Genomic DNA, 13,842 nt, shown 5'->3' with positions numbered 1-13,842 from the left:
GTGGCATTAAAGGAAAGGGCAGGGGTCAACCAAAATCAACAGGTTCCTTCCTTTAGGGGTCATGAATGTTCACAGCAGATTCTGTGACTGCGATGAGCAGCTCTGGAGGTACGCTTATTTGACAATTGAAGGTTTGGCCTCATGGTGGTGCTAGAGGAAGGTCATGGGGTCACAACAATCAAAGGGGTTCTTTCTTGTGGAGTTATGAGTCATGTGCACAGCATATTTGATGCCAATCTGGCCATTACTTTTTGAGATATCTTGTTCACAAACAAACAAACAAACAACGGGGGTGAAAACGTAACCCTCTTGGTGGAAGTATCCAGCACACCACTCATTTCTAAACCATGTGAGAGCCTTGAGACCCGCAGAGACTTGCTTTAGTTGTGACTGGAGCGCAACAATATGGACAGAAATGGCAATTTAACATACATATCATTTTCCTATGTTTATGACCGGTTCATAAAGTATTTGTGAGAGAAACATATCTATGACGCCTGAATTTCCCCAAGGGGATCAATAAAGGAATATCTTATCTTATTTATAATGTGTATTAAATGTTTTTTTCTTCCCAAAAAGAAATCCCATATTGCAATCTTCACGTTAGGGATATTGTCCTCTAATATTCGGACTGATATTCCAGTCACGACAAACTGAACGCTGATACAGGACGTGTCTACCGCCACCAGCGTTTACTCTGTAGCCTATGAAGACAAAAAGGTGTTTGGGGTAAATCATTTCCACAATTTTTCCAATCTCATCCTACGCCTCGTAACTCTATTCCATTCTCTGACATGCCGGTTAACCAGGCGGGGCAATAAGACGACCAGTGTTAAACCAACACATCATAAAAGTAAAGAGACATATTATTATGTGTGCGAGAGCCGAGGCTGATAGATAGAGGGCCCTGTAACACAATTACATCCCAGTTCTCTTAACAGATTGGGGGGCCAGTAGGTCATTAGTGCACTCAAAGCAACAGTGCGTTTTGCGTAAAAAAAAAGAAGCAATGAGCTATCAGGCAGTCAGTGGAGCAAAGAGCAGAAGCGGCGTCGGAACAGTGAGGGGAGCGTTCAGCCCCGTTCAGGGGTCACTGCGGTGGAACAGACCATCAGACAACCACATCAAAGGCCTGCCAAAAGTATCGATGGGTTTGGACTGTGCCTTGGGGGGGGGGGGGGTTCACCCTATGGCGTTCATTCAAGGAGAGGAAAGAGGAGGGGGGGGATTCACCCTACAGTGTTCATTCAAGGAGAGGAAAGAGAGTGGGGGGGGGGGGGGGGGGGGAGATTCACCCTACAGCATTCGTTCAAGGAGAGGAGAGGAAAGAGTGGGGGGGGGGGGATTCACCCTACATCATTAGTTCGAGGAGAGGAAAGAGAGTGGGGGGGGGGGGGGTCACCCTACAGCAATCATTCGAGCAGAGGAAGGAAGGGGGAAGAAATCAGAAAATAACATGTGATGTTTTCTCTTCCATATCTTCTTTTTATATTATTAAAACTTTACACGTTGCTAATCTCCACACTCATGTGGAAAGAACACAGAACGATGACAGCAACAAAAAATAAAAAGTATTTCTCATCCAAAAAAGGCATAAATAATATAAAAGACAACCTTTTTTTTCTTTAAAACAAGATACATTCATATGAAATTATATTTTACTACTACAAAAAAATAAATAAGTCATCTAAAGAGTTTCTGATCTTTTTTTTTGTGTGTGTGTTTTTTCCGTTTTGTTTTGTTTTAAGAGTCTTCCCTCTGGTGGGACGAAGCAGGAGACGTCTCTGAACCCCCGGTCCTTCTTCTGTCTCTCTCCCGTCTCTCCTCTCCCCATCTGGCTCTCCTCTCTCATCCACTCTCTCTCACGCACGTGCGCGTCTCTCCCGCGTCGAATCGTCTCCGCGTCAGTCCACGGACAGTTCAGTGTCTCTGTCACCACGTCACACAGTGTCTCTGACTACGGCCTCTTCTTCTACATCCCCTGTGTGTTTATAGTTAGTTCCTCCCCCGTCTCTCATCCTCCTGTCCTTGTCTCGTCCCCGCGGGAGGGTGTGTGTGTGTGTTGCGTGGGCTGTGCTCAGACTTCCTGTGGGGTGGGCTGGATCAGGTCTCCTGCCAGGCTATTGCTGGAGATCCATCCAATCTTCTCGTCACAGTCCAAGTCGGGCAGGCCGAGGCGCTCCCAACACACCACGGGCCCCTCAGAGTCCACACACTGCGGCTCCTCTTCAGCTACACGCACGCGCACACAGACGCACACACAGACGCACACACACACACACACACACACGCACAAAGTGGGGAGATCAGTTACTGGCTTTGGGGGGGGGGGGGGGGGGGGGGGGGGGCAGAACATTTAGCTATAAATGCTCTACAGTTTACCCATGTGTTATAAGATGTATTATAAGATGTGTTATAACTAAGAGGCAGAAAATGTTGCCATAAATGCTCTACATTTTACCCATGTGTTATAAGATGTATTATAAGATGTTTTATAAGATGTGTTATAACTAAGAGGCAGAAAATGTTGCCATAAATGCTCTACATTTTACCCATATATTATAAGATGTGTTATAACTAAGAGGCAGATAATGTCACCATAATGCTCTACACAGTTTACATGTTATAACATGTGTTATAAGATGTGTTATAAGATGTGTTAGTAGTGAGAATGTGGGAAAGGAGGAGCAACACTAAATATGATCAGAAGCTCTCGTGGGGGGCAACACTAAATATGATCAGAAGCTCTCGTGGGGGGCAACACTAAATATGATCAGAAGCTCTCGTGGGGGGCAACACAAAATATGATCAGAAGCTCTCGTGGGGGGCAACACTAAATATGATCAGAAGCTCTCGTGGGGGGCAACACTAAATATGATCAGAAGCTCTCGTGGGGGGCAACACTAAATATGATCAGAAGCTCTCGTGGGGGGGCAACACTAAATATGATCAGAAGCTCTCGTGGGGGCAACACTAAATATGATCAGAAGCTCTCGTGGGGGGCAACACTAAATATGATCAGAAGCTCTCGTGGGGGGCAACACTAAATATGATCAGAAGCTCTCGTGGGGGGCAACACTAAATATGATCAGAAGCTCTCGTGGGGGGCAACACTAAATATGATCAGAAGCTCTCGTGGGGGGGGGCACTTGAATAAGTCTCACCAGTGTCGCCTGGGCAGTTTTCATTGTTCCCGACCAGACAGCAGGAATGCTGCGAGGGCGAGGAGTGCTGGTCGTCTGGCTCCGCCTCCTGATCAGCGGGGAGGGGCTGGTCGTCTGGCTCTGCCTCCTGGTCAGCGGGGAGGGGCAGGCTGTCGGGCCTGTGGCAGTGCGACGAGACCTGGCCCAGAGGCACCATCTCCAGGCCGTCCTGCTGGCACGGTGCCACGCGATGCATTAGGGGCAGAGTGCCACTGGAGAAAGTGCCATTGGTCTTGGTGTAACATCTGCTCGGAGAGAGAGAGAGAGGGAGAGAGAGAGAGAGAGAGAGAGAGAGAGACAGAAGAGAGAGAGAGAGGAAGAGAGAGAGAGGAAGAGAGGGAGAGGAAGGAGAGGGAGATGGAATCAACGTGGGACGTACTCTTTTTAGAATGCTGTGTAACTGACAACTTTCAATGGTCCCTCACAGGCTCTCACTCCCCGCTTCCTTTATCCAGATGCGGTCTTCTATCTGTGGCTGTCCTGGCAGACCAGAGAGCTGTTCTATAAATACTCTTCACAGTATACAATACAGATGTCAGGTCTAACTGAACTCTCTCAAGCAGCTGGTAACGTCTCGGGGCTTTTGTCAAGGGAGGAAAGAGAGAGAGAGAAAGTTGAGCCAAAGATTAGAGTTCTGGTGTCACTGACCCTGACCAGGCTAAGCTAACTAACTGTATCACGTCCTGCCATCGCTCTCCTGATAACACTCTCTCTCTTCCTCTCGCACACAAAGTCACACACATGGGAGCTTCTGCGTCTTCTGAACGGGCCGCTACGCGACTCTCTATTGGAACATGATTGGATTGTGACCACCCCCCCCCCCCCCCACCCCCACCATCCTCCTCCTCCCCCACTCTTCCCCGCAGCCTGAGGTAAATAAACACAGGGCTCATTAGGTCTGCTGGCTGGGTGCACACAGAGTAAACTGTGATGCTGGAGACCCTTAAGTACATAAACAGGACTAGCAGGAGGGGAAACGTGCATGTGTGTGTGTGTGTGTGTGTGTGTGTGTGTGTGTGTGTGTGTGTGCGGGGGGGGGGGCAGAGGGGAGGGTCTCTGAAGTTGAGACGGGCTTTGGGTTGTGCGATGTCACAAGGCAAACGGACTGAGGAACGACACCGACATTGGTCAGCTGCTGAGCGACTGGTTTTTACTCAGATCATCGCTTCTAAGATCATCGCTTCTAATTAACACTTTGGATGCCAGCGATGCGTTTTGTCGTTAGTTCATGCCGCCAGTTGAGTGCCGGCAACGCTATATAGCGTTTGTTTGTCGTATTTTTTTTTATTGGCGATTTGAATTAATATTTCATCAATCGAGCCTCACGCTAGTGTTGCAGAGTCTCTCTGAGCTCAATTGGGAAGATACCGCCCCCTATCGTCTCTCCCTGTGTAACTGCACCCCATTAGTTTAGAGCAGTGGTTCCCAAACTGTGGTGTGCGCACCCCTTGTGGTGCGCGAGCACCCTCTAGGTGGTGCGTGACATGAAAGGGCTAATGGTTGTAAATAATAAAATATATATATATATATTTTTTTTTTACAATAAAATTTCATAAAAATCTTAGTCAAACCTTTAGTATTATGGATATTAAACATGCTGGTAGAGTACATGCATCCATGTTGTCGTGAACATTTTAATTAAATAAAGAAATTCCCTATCCATAGTCGCCGTGGGAAGAGATAAAATAAAAAATAAAATTGGGTCAGCTAGGTCGGGAGGTGACAGGGGGTTTCCTCATTTTACTTTTCCGTCAAGCCAACTGAAGAGACCAAGTGATCGCCGGCCCTCAAAACAGCGTGGATTATGTATTTCCAGCACCCAACGCTGAATCAATAAACGCAATCGATATTTGGAATGGCGATCAGGAATTGGAATAATCTTTTTGGATAACATCTGATCTGAGGTAAGGAATCTATTTTACCAGTCTTAGGATAATCAGAGCTGTTTTCACCTATATATCAACGTGTCCCATATGTGTGTGTGTGGCTGTGAGTGTGTGCTCGCTGATCAGGAAATAAGATAATATATTTTTCAGCCTGCTTCCCTAGCGTGCATAAGTACACATATACTATCGATAATCTAGCGTTTATTTTAAAACGATTAATAAATAGGCAGAAAAATGTCAACGCCAGAATATTCCAGTAAATGCCGTTTATCACGGAATCTATATATTTTCCTGAAAAACTAGGGCTTTTCAAAATGCTATAAAATGGAAATGAACCGATTAAAAAACAATCCGTTTCGACAATGTTGACTGCAAACAAGTCATTGATAAGCAACGGGCAGATTAGACACGCCATAATTTAAGACAGAGATTATGCGTTCACAACGCTATCATTGAAGTGGGTGCTGGCATTTAACCACGTTTTACCATGTTAACTAGTGGCATCCAAAGTGTTAATGCCAGAATAAGATAAGATAAGATAAGATAAAACAAGATATTCCTTTATTGATCCCCTTGGGGAAATTCAGCCGTCATAGCAGCACAGGGGAGGGGGAAGGGGAGGTACAGGTATGGGCAGGGTAATAGTAGAAAGACTAAAAGTACCGTAATTTTCGGACTATAAGCCGCGGCTTATCCCCCCATTTTTCGACCCTGCGGCTTATATAACGGTGCAGCTAATCTATGGATTTTTACAGCTAACTGGCCGCGCTCCCTCAGCTCTGTGACCGTCAGATTCCTAAATCTGCTGCAGCAGTGCACGCCTTGCCCCTCCTCCTCCCCCTCACAGACCCACGTCAACAAACCATTACGGCAAGAGTCTAGTGTATGAGCAGCTCAGAGCTCCTCTTTCAACATAACTGAAGCATTAAACAAAATGACCCAGTCAACGAACTATTCACTTTAGTTTATTAATGCATGAGGCGTTGTCTAATGTTATCTAGCTACTGATGGCTCCTGATATCATCAGTTTGGCATTCGATTTTGCAGGTGCTGGCTGATTGATTGATTGATTGAAAAGTTTATTAACAGATTGCAGAATGGGTACAGTACAGTACATCTCAATACATACAATTGTTAAGGGGATGCAGACCAGAGAAAGACTTTCGTCTTGTTTACATCAGGGTCCCCCATTTTCAATTCATCATAACATATATGACATACATGACATACAGATAGACAGTACTGCTACATCTATACATTTATGACATATCAGATTTGCAAATACAGTACTGTTTGTGATACAAAAGTGTCCAGAAAAGGAGTGTATATACATTTGGCGTAGAAACTGTACATTGGAGGAGGTTGGTGGGGTGGGGTTGGGTGGGTTGGGTGAGGGCTGTACATTGGAGGTGGGGGGGGGGGGGGTTGGGTAGGGGACACACACACATTTTACACTGTACATTGGAATATTGACAAAGCCTTACTTGGTCATTTACTGTACAACTAGGTTAGGACATTTGTAGGGGCCAGTTTCGAATTGCAGTCTCACGTAGGTGTTTTTTGAGAGTGTTTTTGAAGGTGGGTAGTGATTCACATTCCTTTACAGCTTTAGGCAGGGCGTTCCACATTGATGTGGCATAATTGCGAAACGTGTTTAGTCCCTTGTTTGAGCCGAATCTGGGTTTTACATGATTTGTGGAGCTCCCTCTGGTGTTGTGATCGTGGTATTCACTGACCTTTGGGAAGTATTTTGACATGTACATGGGTACCTTGGTCGCGTAGTGTATCTTGTAGACCAGGCCCATTGCAAGTTGCTGTACTCTGTCGTCTACTCTAAGCCATCCTAGGTTGTCAAAGTGGGCAGGGGTGAGGTGGGTTCTAGGAGTCAGGTCAAGTAGTAGTCTGACTAGCTTGTTTTGAGATGTTTGTAATTTGTTTTTTAGTGCCTTTGAGGTGCTTTGGTACCATGAGGTGCAAGCATAGTCGTAGTACCCTTGAATGAGTGCTCCTGCTAGAGTCTTCAGGGTATTCTTGTTTACCAGAGAGGAGATCCGGTACAAGAATCGCGTTCGTTGGTTGACTTTTTTTATTACATTGGATGCCATTTTGTCACAGGAAAGATTAGCCTCTAGGATGGAACCCAGGTAGGTAATTTCATCTTTCCTTGTGATAATATTGTCACCCACTGTAACCGAGAAGCCGTCGGTCTTGCTGAGTTTGTTATTTGAACCGAAGAGAATGGACTCTGTTTTGCCCATGTGTAATGATAGTTTGTTGTCGGCTAGCTATCATTCTGTGAGCTGGCGTTGGTACCTGGCTGGCGCTGGCTAACTAGCGTGGCTATCGTTCTGTGAGCTGGCGTTGGTACCTGGCTGGCGCTGGCTAACGTGGCTATCGTTCTGTGAGCTAGCGTTGGTACCTGGCTGGCGCTGGCTAACTAGCATGGCTATCGTTCTGTGAGCTAGCGTTGGTACCTGGCTGGCGCTGGCTAACTAACTAGCTATCGTTCTGTGAGCTGCCGTTGGTGCCTGGCTGGCGCTGGCTAACTAGCGTGGCTATCGTTCTGTGAGCTGGCGTTGGTGCCTGGCTGGCGCTGGCTAACTAGCGTGGCTATCGTTCTGTGAGCTGGCGTTGGTATCTGGCTGGCGCTGGCTAACTAGCTATCGTTCTGTGAGCTGGCGTTGGTACCTGGCTGGCGCTGGCTAACTAGCGTAGCTATTGTTCTGTGAGCTGGCATTGGTACCTGGCTGGCGCTGGCTAACTAGCGTGGCTATCGTTCTGTGAGCTGGCGTTGGTGCCTGGCTGGCGCTGGCTAACTAACTAGCTATCGTTCTGTGAACTGGCGTTGGTACCTGGCTGGCGCTGGCTAACTAACTAGCTATCGTTCTGTGAGCTGGTGTTGGTACCTGGCTGGCGCAGGCTAACTAACTAGCTATCGTTCTGTGAGCTGGCGTTGGTACCTGGCTGGCGCTGGCTAACTAACTGGCTATCGTTCTGTGAGCTGGCGTTGGTACCTGGCTGGCGCTGGCTAACTAGCGTGGCTATCGTTCTGTGAGCTGGCGTTGGTGCCTGGCTGGTGCTAGCTAACTAGCGTAGCTTTCGTTCTGTGAGCTGGCGTTGGTGCCTGGCTGGCGCTGGCTAACTAGCATGGCTATCGTTCTGTGAGCTAGCGTTGGTACCTGGCTGGCGCTGGCTAACTAGCGTGGCTATCGTTCTGTGAGCTGGCGTTAGTACCTAGCTACGGTTACTGTTTAAACAAAAATGTTAATAAATGGGAGCTTCCTCAAACAGCCATCTCTTTCCCGACAATCCCCTCTGTGCACGAATCCTTACATATGGTAATTAAACATTAAAACACCTGCGGCTTATAGTCCAGTGCGGCTTATATATGTACACATCATTCAATTTAGCTGCTGCGGCTTATATTCAGGTGCGCCTTATAGTCAGAAAATTACGGTATGTCTATAATAAAATGACTATATATGTAATATATAATACAATTGTAGTAAAGATAAAAATAAACCATTACAAAGTAAACAGTGTAATCAAAGGTGCAGATGAGGGTCTGTATGCCCTATCAGTTATGTTATACTATATATATATATATATATATATATATATATATATATATATATATATATATATATATATATATATATATATATTAAGGCTGTCAAAGTTAACACGGTATTAACACGTTATTGCCCGATTCTATTAACGCCACAATTTTTTTTAACTCACGATTAACTTTTACGATTTTTTTTTTTTTTTACTTTTTTTTTTACTAGACTTCACTCAGGTGTATTATTGATGATCTCATTGATACTATGTTTGTTTCTGAAGTGTGTGTGTGTGTGTGTGTGTGTGTGTGTGTGTGTGTGTGTGTGTGTGTGTGTGTGTGTGTGTGTGTGTGTGTGTGTGTGTGTGTATGTGTGTGTGTGTGTGTGTGTGTGTGTGTGTGCGTGTGTGTGTGAGATATATAGAGAGAGAGAGGGGGGTGAGAGAGATGAGGAAGGGGCAAGAGAGAAAGAGAGCTGGGAGAGTGTGTGTGTGTGTGAGAGATAGAGAGGGGGGGGGGGGGTGATTACTCAGCCCTTGTGTGGGTGAATGTAACAAGTTCCTAACGTTTTCTTTCCCCTATTATTTCATGCACACTTTATTCATTGTTTTAAATTACTATTTTCTTTTAAGTTATTTTGTGCATCACTCTGTTTTGAATTTGATGCAAATTTGCAATGCATGAGGGTCATCCTTTTGTGTTAAATGGCTGCATAAAGCAAGCATTTGTAGACTCTCATGTTGATAAGAGTATTAAAACGTGGAACTTGAAAAAGATCCGTTTAAGGTAGATACATTTTTTTGTAAAGATTAATTTGCGATTAATCGCGAGTTAACTATGCACACTCATGCGATTAATCGCGATTAAATATTTTAAGCGATTGACAGCACTAGTATATATATATATTAGGGATGCTCGATATTGGCTTTTTTACCGATACAAGTTTCAAGTTTCAAGTTTCTTTAATAGTTGTCATACAGAAGTACAGAATACTTTCATACAAAATGCTTCTTACTGTTACGCTCCAGAGACTGTGCTAGACAAGATAGTATCAAATAATAAATAGTATAGCATGTAAATTAGAAGTAGAAAATGAGGTCACAGTGTTCAGTATAGACATATGTACAATGTTCGATGCAGAATAGACGTAACTGAGTTACCATATAATATACAATACTATGCAGTGTACTAATGTACAATACTATATAGTGCAAAGCAGAAATGGGATGAGGTACATAATATATATACCGATATTGTCCAACTCTTAATTTCCGATACCGATATCAACCGATACCGATATATGCAGGGTCCCCCCCCCCCCCCCAAAAAACTGAATAATTTCAGGTAATTAACATTACATATGTCTTGTTGTGGAATTATGCATACTTTTGACAATAAATAAAATCAGAATGTTCTTACTTGCTTGCCTGGGTAAATAAAGGTTATAGAAATGTTTTTTTTTTAATTTATTTTAAATTTAAAACCGATACCGATATTTTCCGATATCACATTTTAATGCCAATATCGGCCGATAATATCGGACATCGCTAATATATATATATATATATATATATATATATATATATATATATATATATATATACAGTGCTAGAAGGCCTGTCTTCTTACCTGTTGTTGTTGCAGAAGTTCTGACAGCTCATACAGTCGGACGGCTCAGTCTGGGGGAGAGCTGAGTACATTCCTCCACCCTGAGCGGAGGAGGAGAGCAAACACCAGAGTGAGCCAAACAAAACGGAGTCTGCACCTGCTGTGAAACACACTGCAACTTGGCCTCTCTGCAACTGGAAGGGCAACGGCAGAACGGACGAGGCTCAGAATAAGGCTCCCAGTGTGTGTGTGTGTGTGTGTGTGTGTGTGTGGTGCCCAGCGAGGTGTAGGTGTGGTCTGGCAGAGGCGCTGCGGTGCACTCACATTGTGGTGGTGGTGGGGGTGCGAGTGCTCACAGTCCAGAGCGCTGTGGGGCAGCGTGCCCTCGTGGCCACCGTGCGGGTGGCCAGGTGAGAACAGGCCACCCGACCCGTTGAGCAGCGCCAGGCCGTTGGGCAGCTTGTGGTGGAGGTGGTGGCATCCTTGGGGTAACATGGGGCCACTGTGCCCGTAGCCGCCGTGGACGCCCCCGTTGAGGCGCCCGGCGCCGGGGAGAGCCGTGTACTCCAGGACGTGGCCGTTCATCTCGGCCGGCTGGTACAGGTAGCCGGGGGGGTCGTATTCTGCGGTGGGGAGGGAGGGAGGGAGGGAGAGGGAGGTGAGAGAGAGACACAGAAGGATGGTTGGTACATGTAGCCGGGGGGGTCGTATTCTGCGGTGGGGAGGGAGGGAGGGAGAGGGAGGTGCGAGAGAGACACAGAAGGATGGCTGGGAGTTAGGAAGTAGGGAGGGTGACTTTCCCCCAAAAAATCTAGTTTGAACAAATAAAACATACAAATGGATTTTGTTCGGATTTACATTGCATTTACATGATTATTGCAGTGTAAATGAGAGCGATTTTATTGCACTGCTTTTTTTCTGTCTATTTTATACAAATCTTTGTCGCTTGATGATTGCTTTTATTTTCTCAATTCTCTGCTCATTTTATGCCTGTCTATATTTATGCCAATTCTATGCTAATTTTATTTAATTTCACTGCTGTGAAGCACTTTGGGCTGCAATTCTTGTATGAAAGGTGCAATACAAATAAAGAGTATTATTAATATTATTATTATTATTATTATTATTATTATTATTATTATTATTATTATTATTATTATTATTATTATTATTATTATTATTATTATTATCATTATTAAGAAATGGAACATGTATGTAATCAGAATCCTCTATTATAACACTCTCGACCCAGCCCCACTGCAGCCCCATGCCTTTGGATGATCGCAAACAAATCCCAAAACAATTAACATTATCCTCAGTCAGCCTTCTATTGACAATAGTGGATTACTAGTGTAGTGTGCGACATCGCCGTCCCTACTAGTTTAGCCCGACGTGTCTCGTTTGGCCGTGAACTCACTGTGCATGTTGCTCTGCTGCCGGTTCCTACACAGACACATGGCAATGAACACGAGCAGGATGAGGACCATGACTCCCAGGACGCAGCCCACGATCAGGTAGAGCAGGCCTCCGGGGGGGCTGGAGGGCTCCTGGGGGTAGGAGCCGGGCGGGGTGATTGGGTGCTGGCTGGGGACCCCCGGGGGCTGACGCGCTGGAGGAGAGGACGGCAGGAAGAGGAGCCTCGTTGAGCAACAGTGTGCAATGAGGAGAGATAACGCAGAGACAAAGCGAGCCATTGTTGTGTGTCCTATAAAAAACACTCCTTTTACTGTATATTCTGTAATTATGGCGTTCATACCCGTCATTAAAGTTATGGCCGTACGGCAACATGCCTGGACTTCTGATAAAAGATAAAAGTTTTGGTTGGCACATGAGTCATTTCCTCACCCAGCCTGTGTGTGCATGCGTGTGTGTGCATGTGTGTGTGTGCGTGCGTGTGTGTGTGTGTGCGTGCGTGTGCATGTGTTTGTGTGTGCGCATGTGTGTGTGTATGTGTGCGTGTGTATGCATGTGTGCGTGCGTGTGTGTGTGCGCGTGCATGTGTGTGTGCGTGCGACTGCGTTACTTGTTCCTCTCACCTTTGGTCTCACAGATCATCACGTTGCTGTATTCACTCTCTCCCCCGTCGTTGAAACACTGCATCTTGATGTCGTAGGAAGTCTCTGGCTGGAGGTGGCCAATCATATGCCACTGTTTCAGTCCTGCCGGGGGGGGGGGGGGGACGAGAAGGGGCCAAAGGTGAGAAATCACTTCCTCTACGAGCCCGTGTTGACTCACCCCCCCCCCCCCGAGCAGGTCCCACTCCCTCCCTGTGTCAACTCACGATCAATATTCCCTGTTCTCCAGTACTCCTCCTCATCTCTCTCTCTCTCTCTCTCTCTCTCTCTCTCTCTCTCTCTCTCTCTCTCTCTCATGAGGTCATGTTCTTTCATGCTCTCTTTCACTCCGTCTGTCTGTCTGTCTCTCTTTGGCCCCTTCCCCGTCTCTCTCTCTCTCTCTCTCTCTCCCCTTCTCTCTTACTCAGTGGGTCCCACGAGGGCCCAGACAGTTGCTTTACTCCAGACGAGCTCCTTATATGGCAGCGTCATGTTTGTCCTGGCTCGCCTCCAGTATTCCCACTGCACACACAGAGCGTAAAACACTGCGGAGCCCTGTGCACACACACATACATGCACGCACGCACACACGCCGCCGCCACACACACAATCACACTATGTGCTCTGTAATCAGAGATGGGACAACAATCTCCGACATGGAAATGGTACATTTCAAGCCAGCGAGGCTGAAACGCTGTCTCTTCTTTGTTTAGTGTGAAGCAGAACAAAGAGGAGCAGGTTTGTTTAGTGTGAAGCAGAGCAAAGAGGAGCTGGTTTGCTGCCTCTCGCTCCGAGGTGGATCATCTCAAACGTACCAACAGCAAAAGCCACAAAGGGATACATCAATAATATCTCCAGTGCCGTGGAACTTCACAAAAGCCATGAGATCGGTATCGATACAAAAAGCGTGGCTCCCTACACAAATAAACACAGGCGTATGCCCCGATTCACATTCAAGCGTGAGACAGACAAAAAACACGCTTTCGAGCGGAGAGATAAGAGCCGGAGCTTTGAGCGAGAGCCACGGGGAGCTTATCTGGGGGGGAGGGGGTTGGCGGGGCGAGGGGGTTGGCGGAGCATGTGTCCCCGGTAGAGAGCTGCCTGGGGAGAAGCAGAGGTTAAGAGGTGGGAGGAGGTGGGTGGAGGAGGAGGAGGAGGGAAGAGGGGCGGGACCTTCCTTCACTCCCTAAACCAGGCTTGACTGTTAACATTCCTCCCGGCAACCTGAGACCCCTCTCCGCTGGTCACTCTCATATTTCAGTTCGGGGGCCATTAGTAGACAAGCGTTTATTAAAAACAGATTTCAGACTGCCTCGGCTGCCCGGGCGCGGCGCTCACAACACGTATACAGAACAACAGGAACCACTCGTCTTCGGTCCCGCCCCGCGCTCTGGATAGGTATCCTTTAACCCGCCCACCTCCCCCCCGGCCTACCCCTCTCAAGAGGCAGCGTAGCATCCGGGACGAGCCTGGAGCTGCCGAGGAACGACCATAACTACACTGCTGCACCACAGCCATCTGTCTCCTAGACC

General features: G+C 46.6%; 1 protein-coding gene across 1 annotated transcript in view; it reads right to left on the bottom strand.

Annotated features, from left to right (window-relative positions):
• Nucleotides 1-1,470: 1,470 nt before the first annotated feature.
• cdon (cell adhesion associated, oncogene regulated) overlaps nucleotides 1,471-13,842 on the bottom strand; it is a gene marked incomplete at its 5' end in the record, with an annotated part of 128,890 nt that continues 116,518 nt past the window's right edge. The window contains 6 exon segments of the mRNA XM_084310314.1: nucleotides 1,471-2,232; nucleotides 3,165-3,448; nucleotides 10,278-10,357; nucleotides 10,581-10,879; nucleotides 11,674-11,865; nucleotides 12,293-12,415. Of these exon segments, the coding sequence (XP_084166440.1) occupies nucleotides 2,078-2,232; nucleotides 3,165-3,448; nucleotides 10,278-10,357; nucleotides 10,581-10,879; nucleotides 11,674-11,865; nucleotides 12,293-12,415 (1,133 nt within the window). The 3' untranslated portion in view covers nucleotides 1,471-2,077.

This window comes from Notolepis coatsorum (assembly GCF_963971535.1).
Source record: "Notolepis coatsorum genome assembly, chromosome: 1".
Taxonomy (NCBI): Eukaryota; Metazoa; Chordata; class Actinopteri; order Aulopiformes; family Paralepididae; genus Notolepis; species Notolepis coatsorum.
The sequence above is the reverse complement of the archived record's forward strand: the minus strand, read 5'-3'. Positions and strand labels throughout refer to the sequence as shown.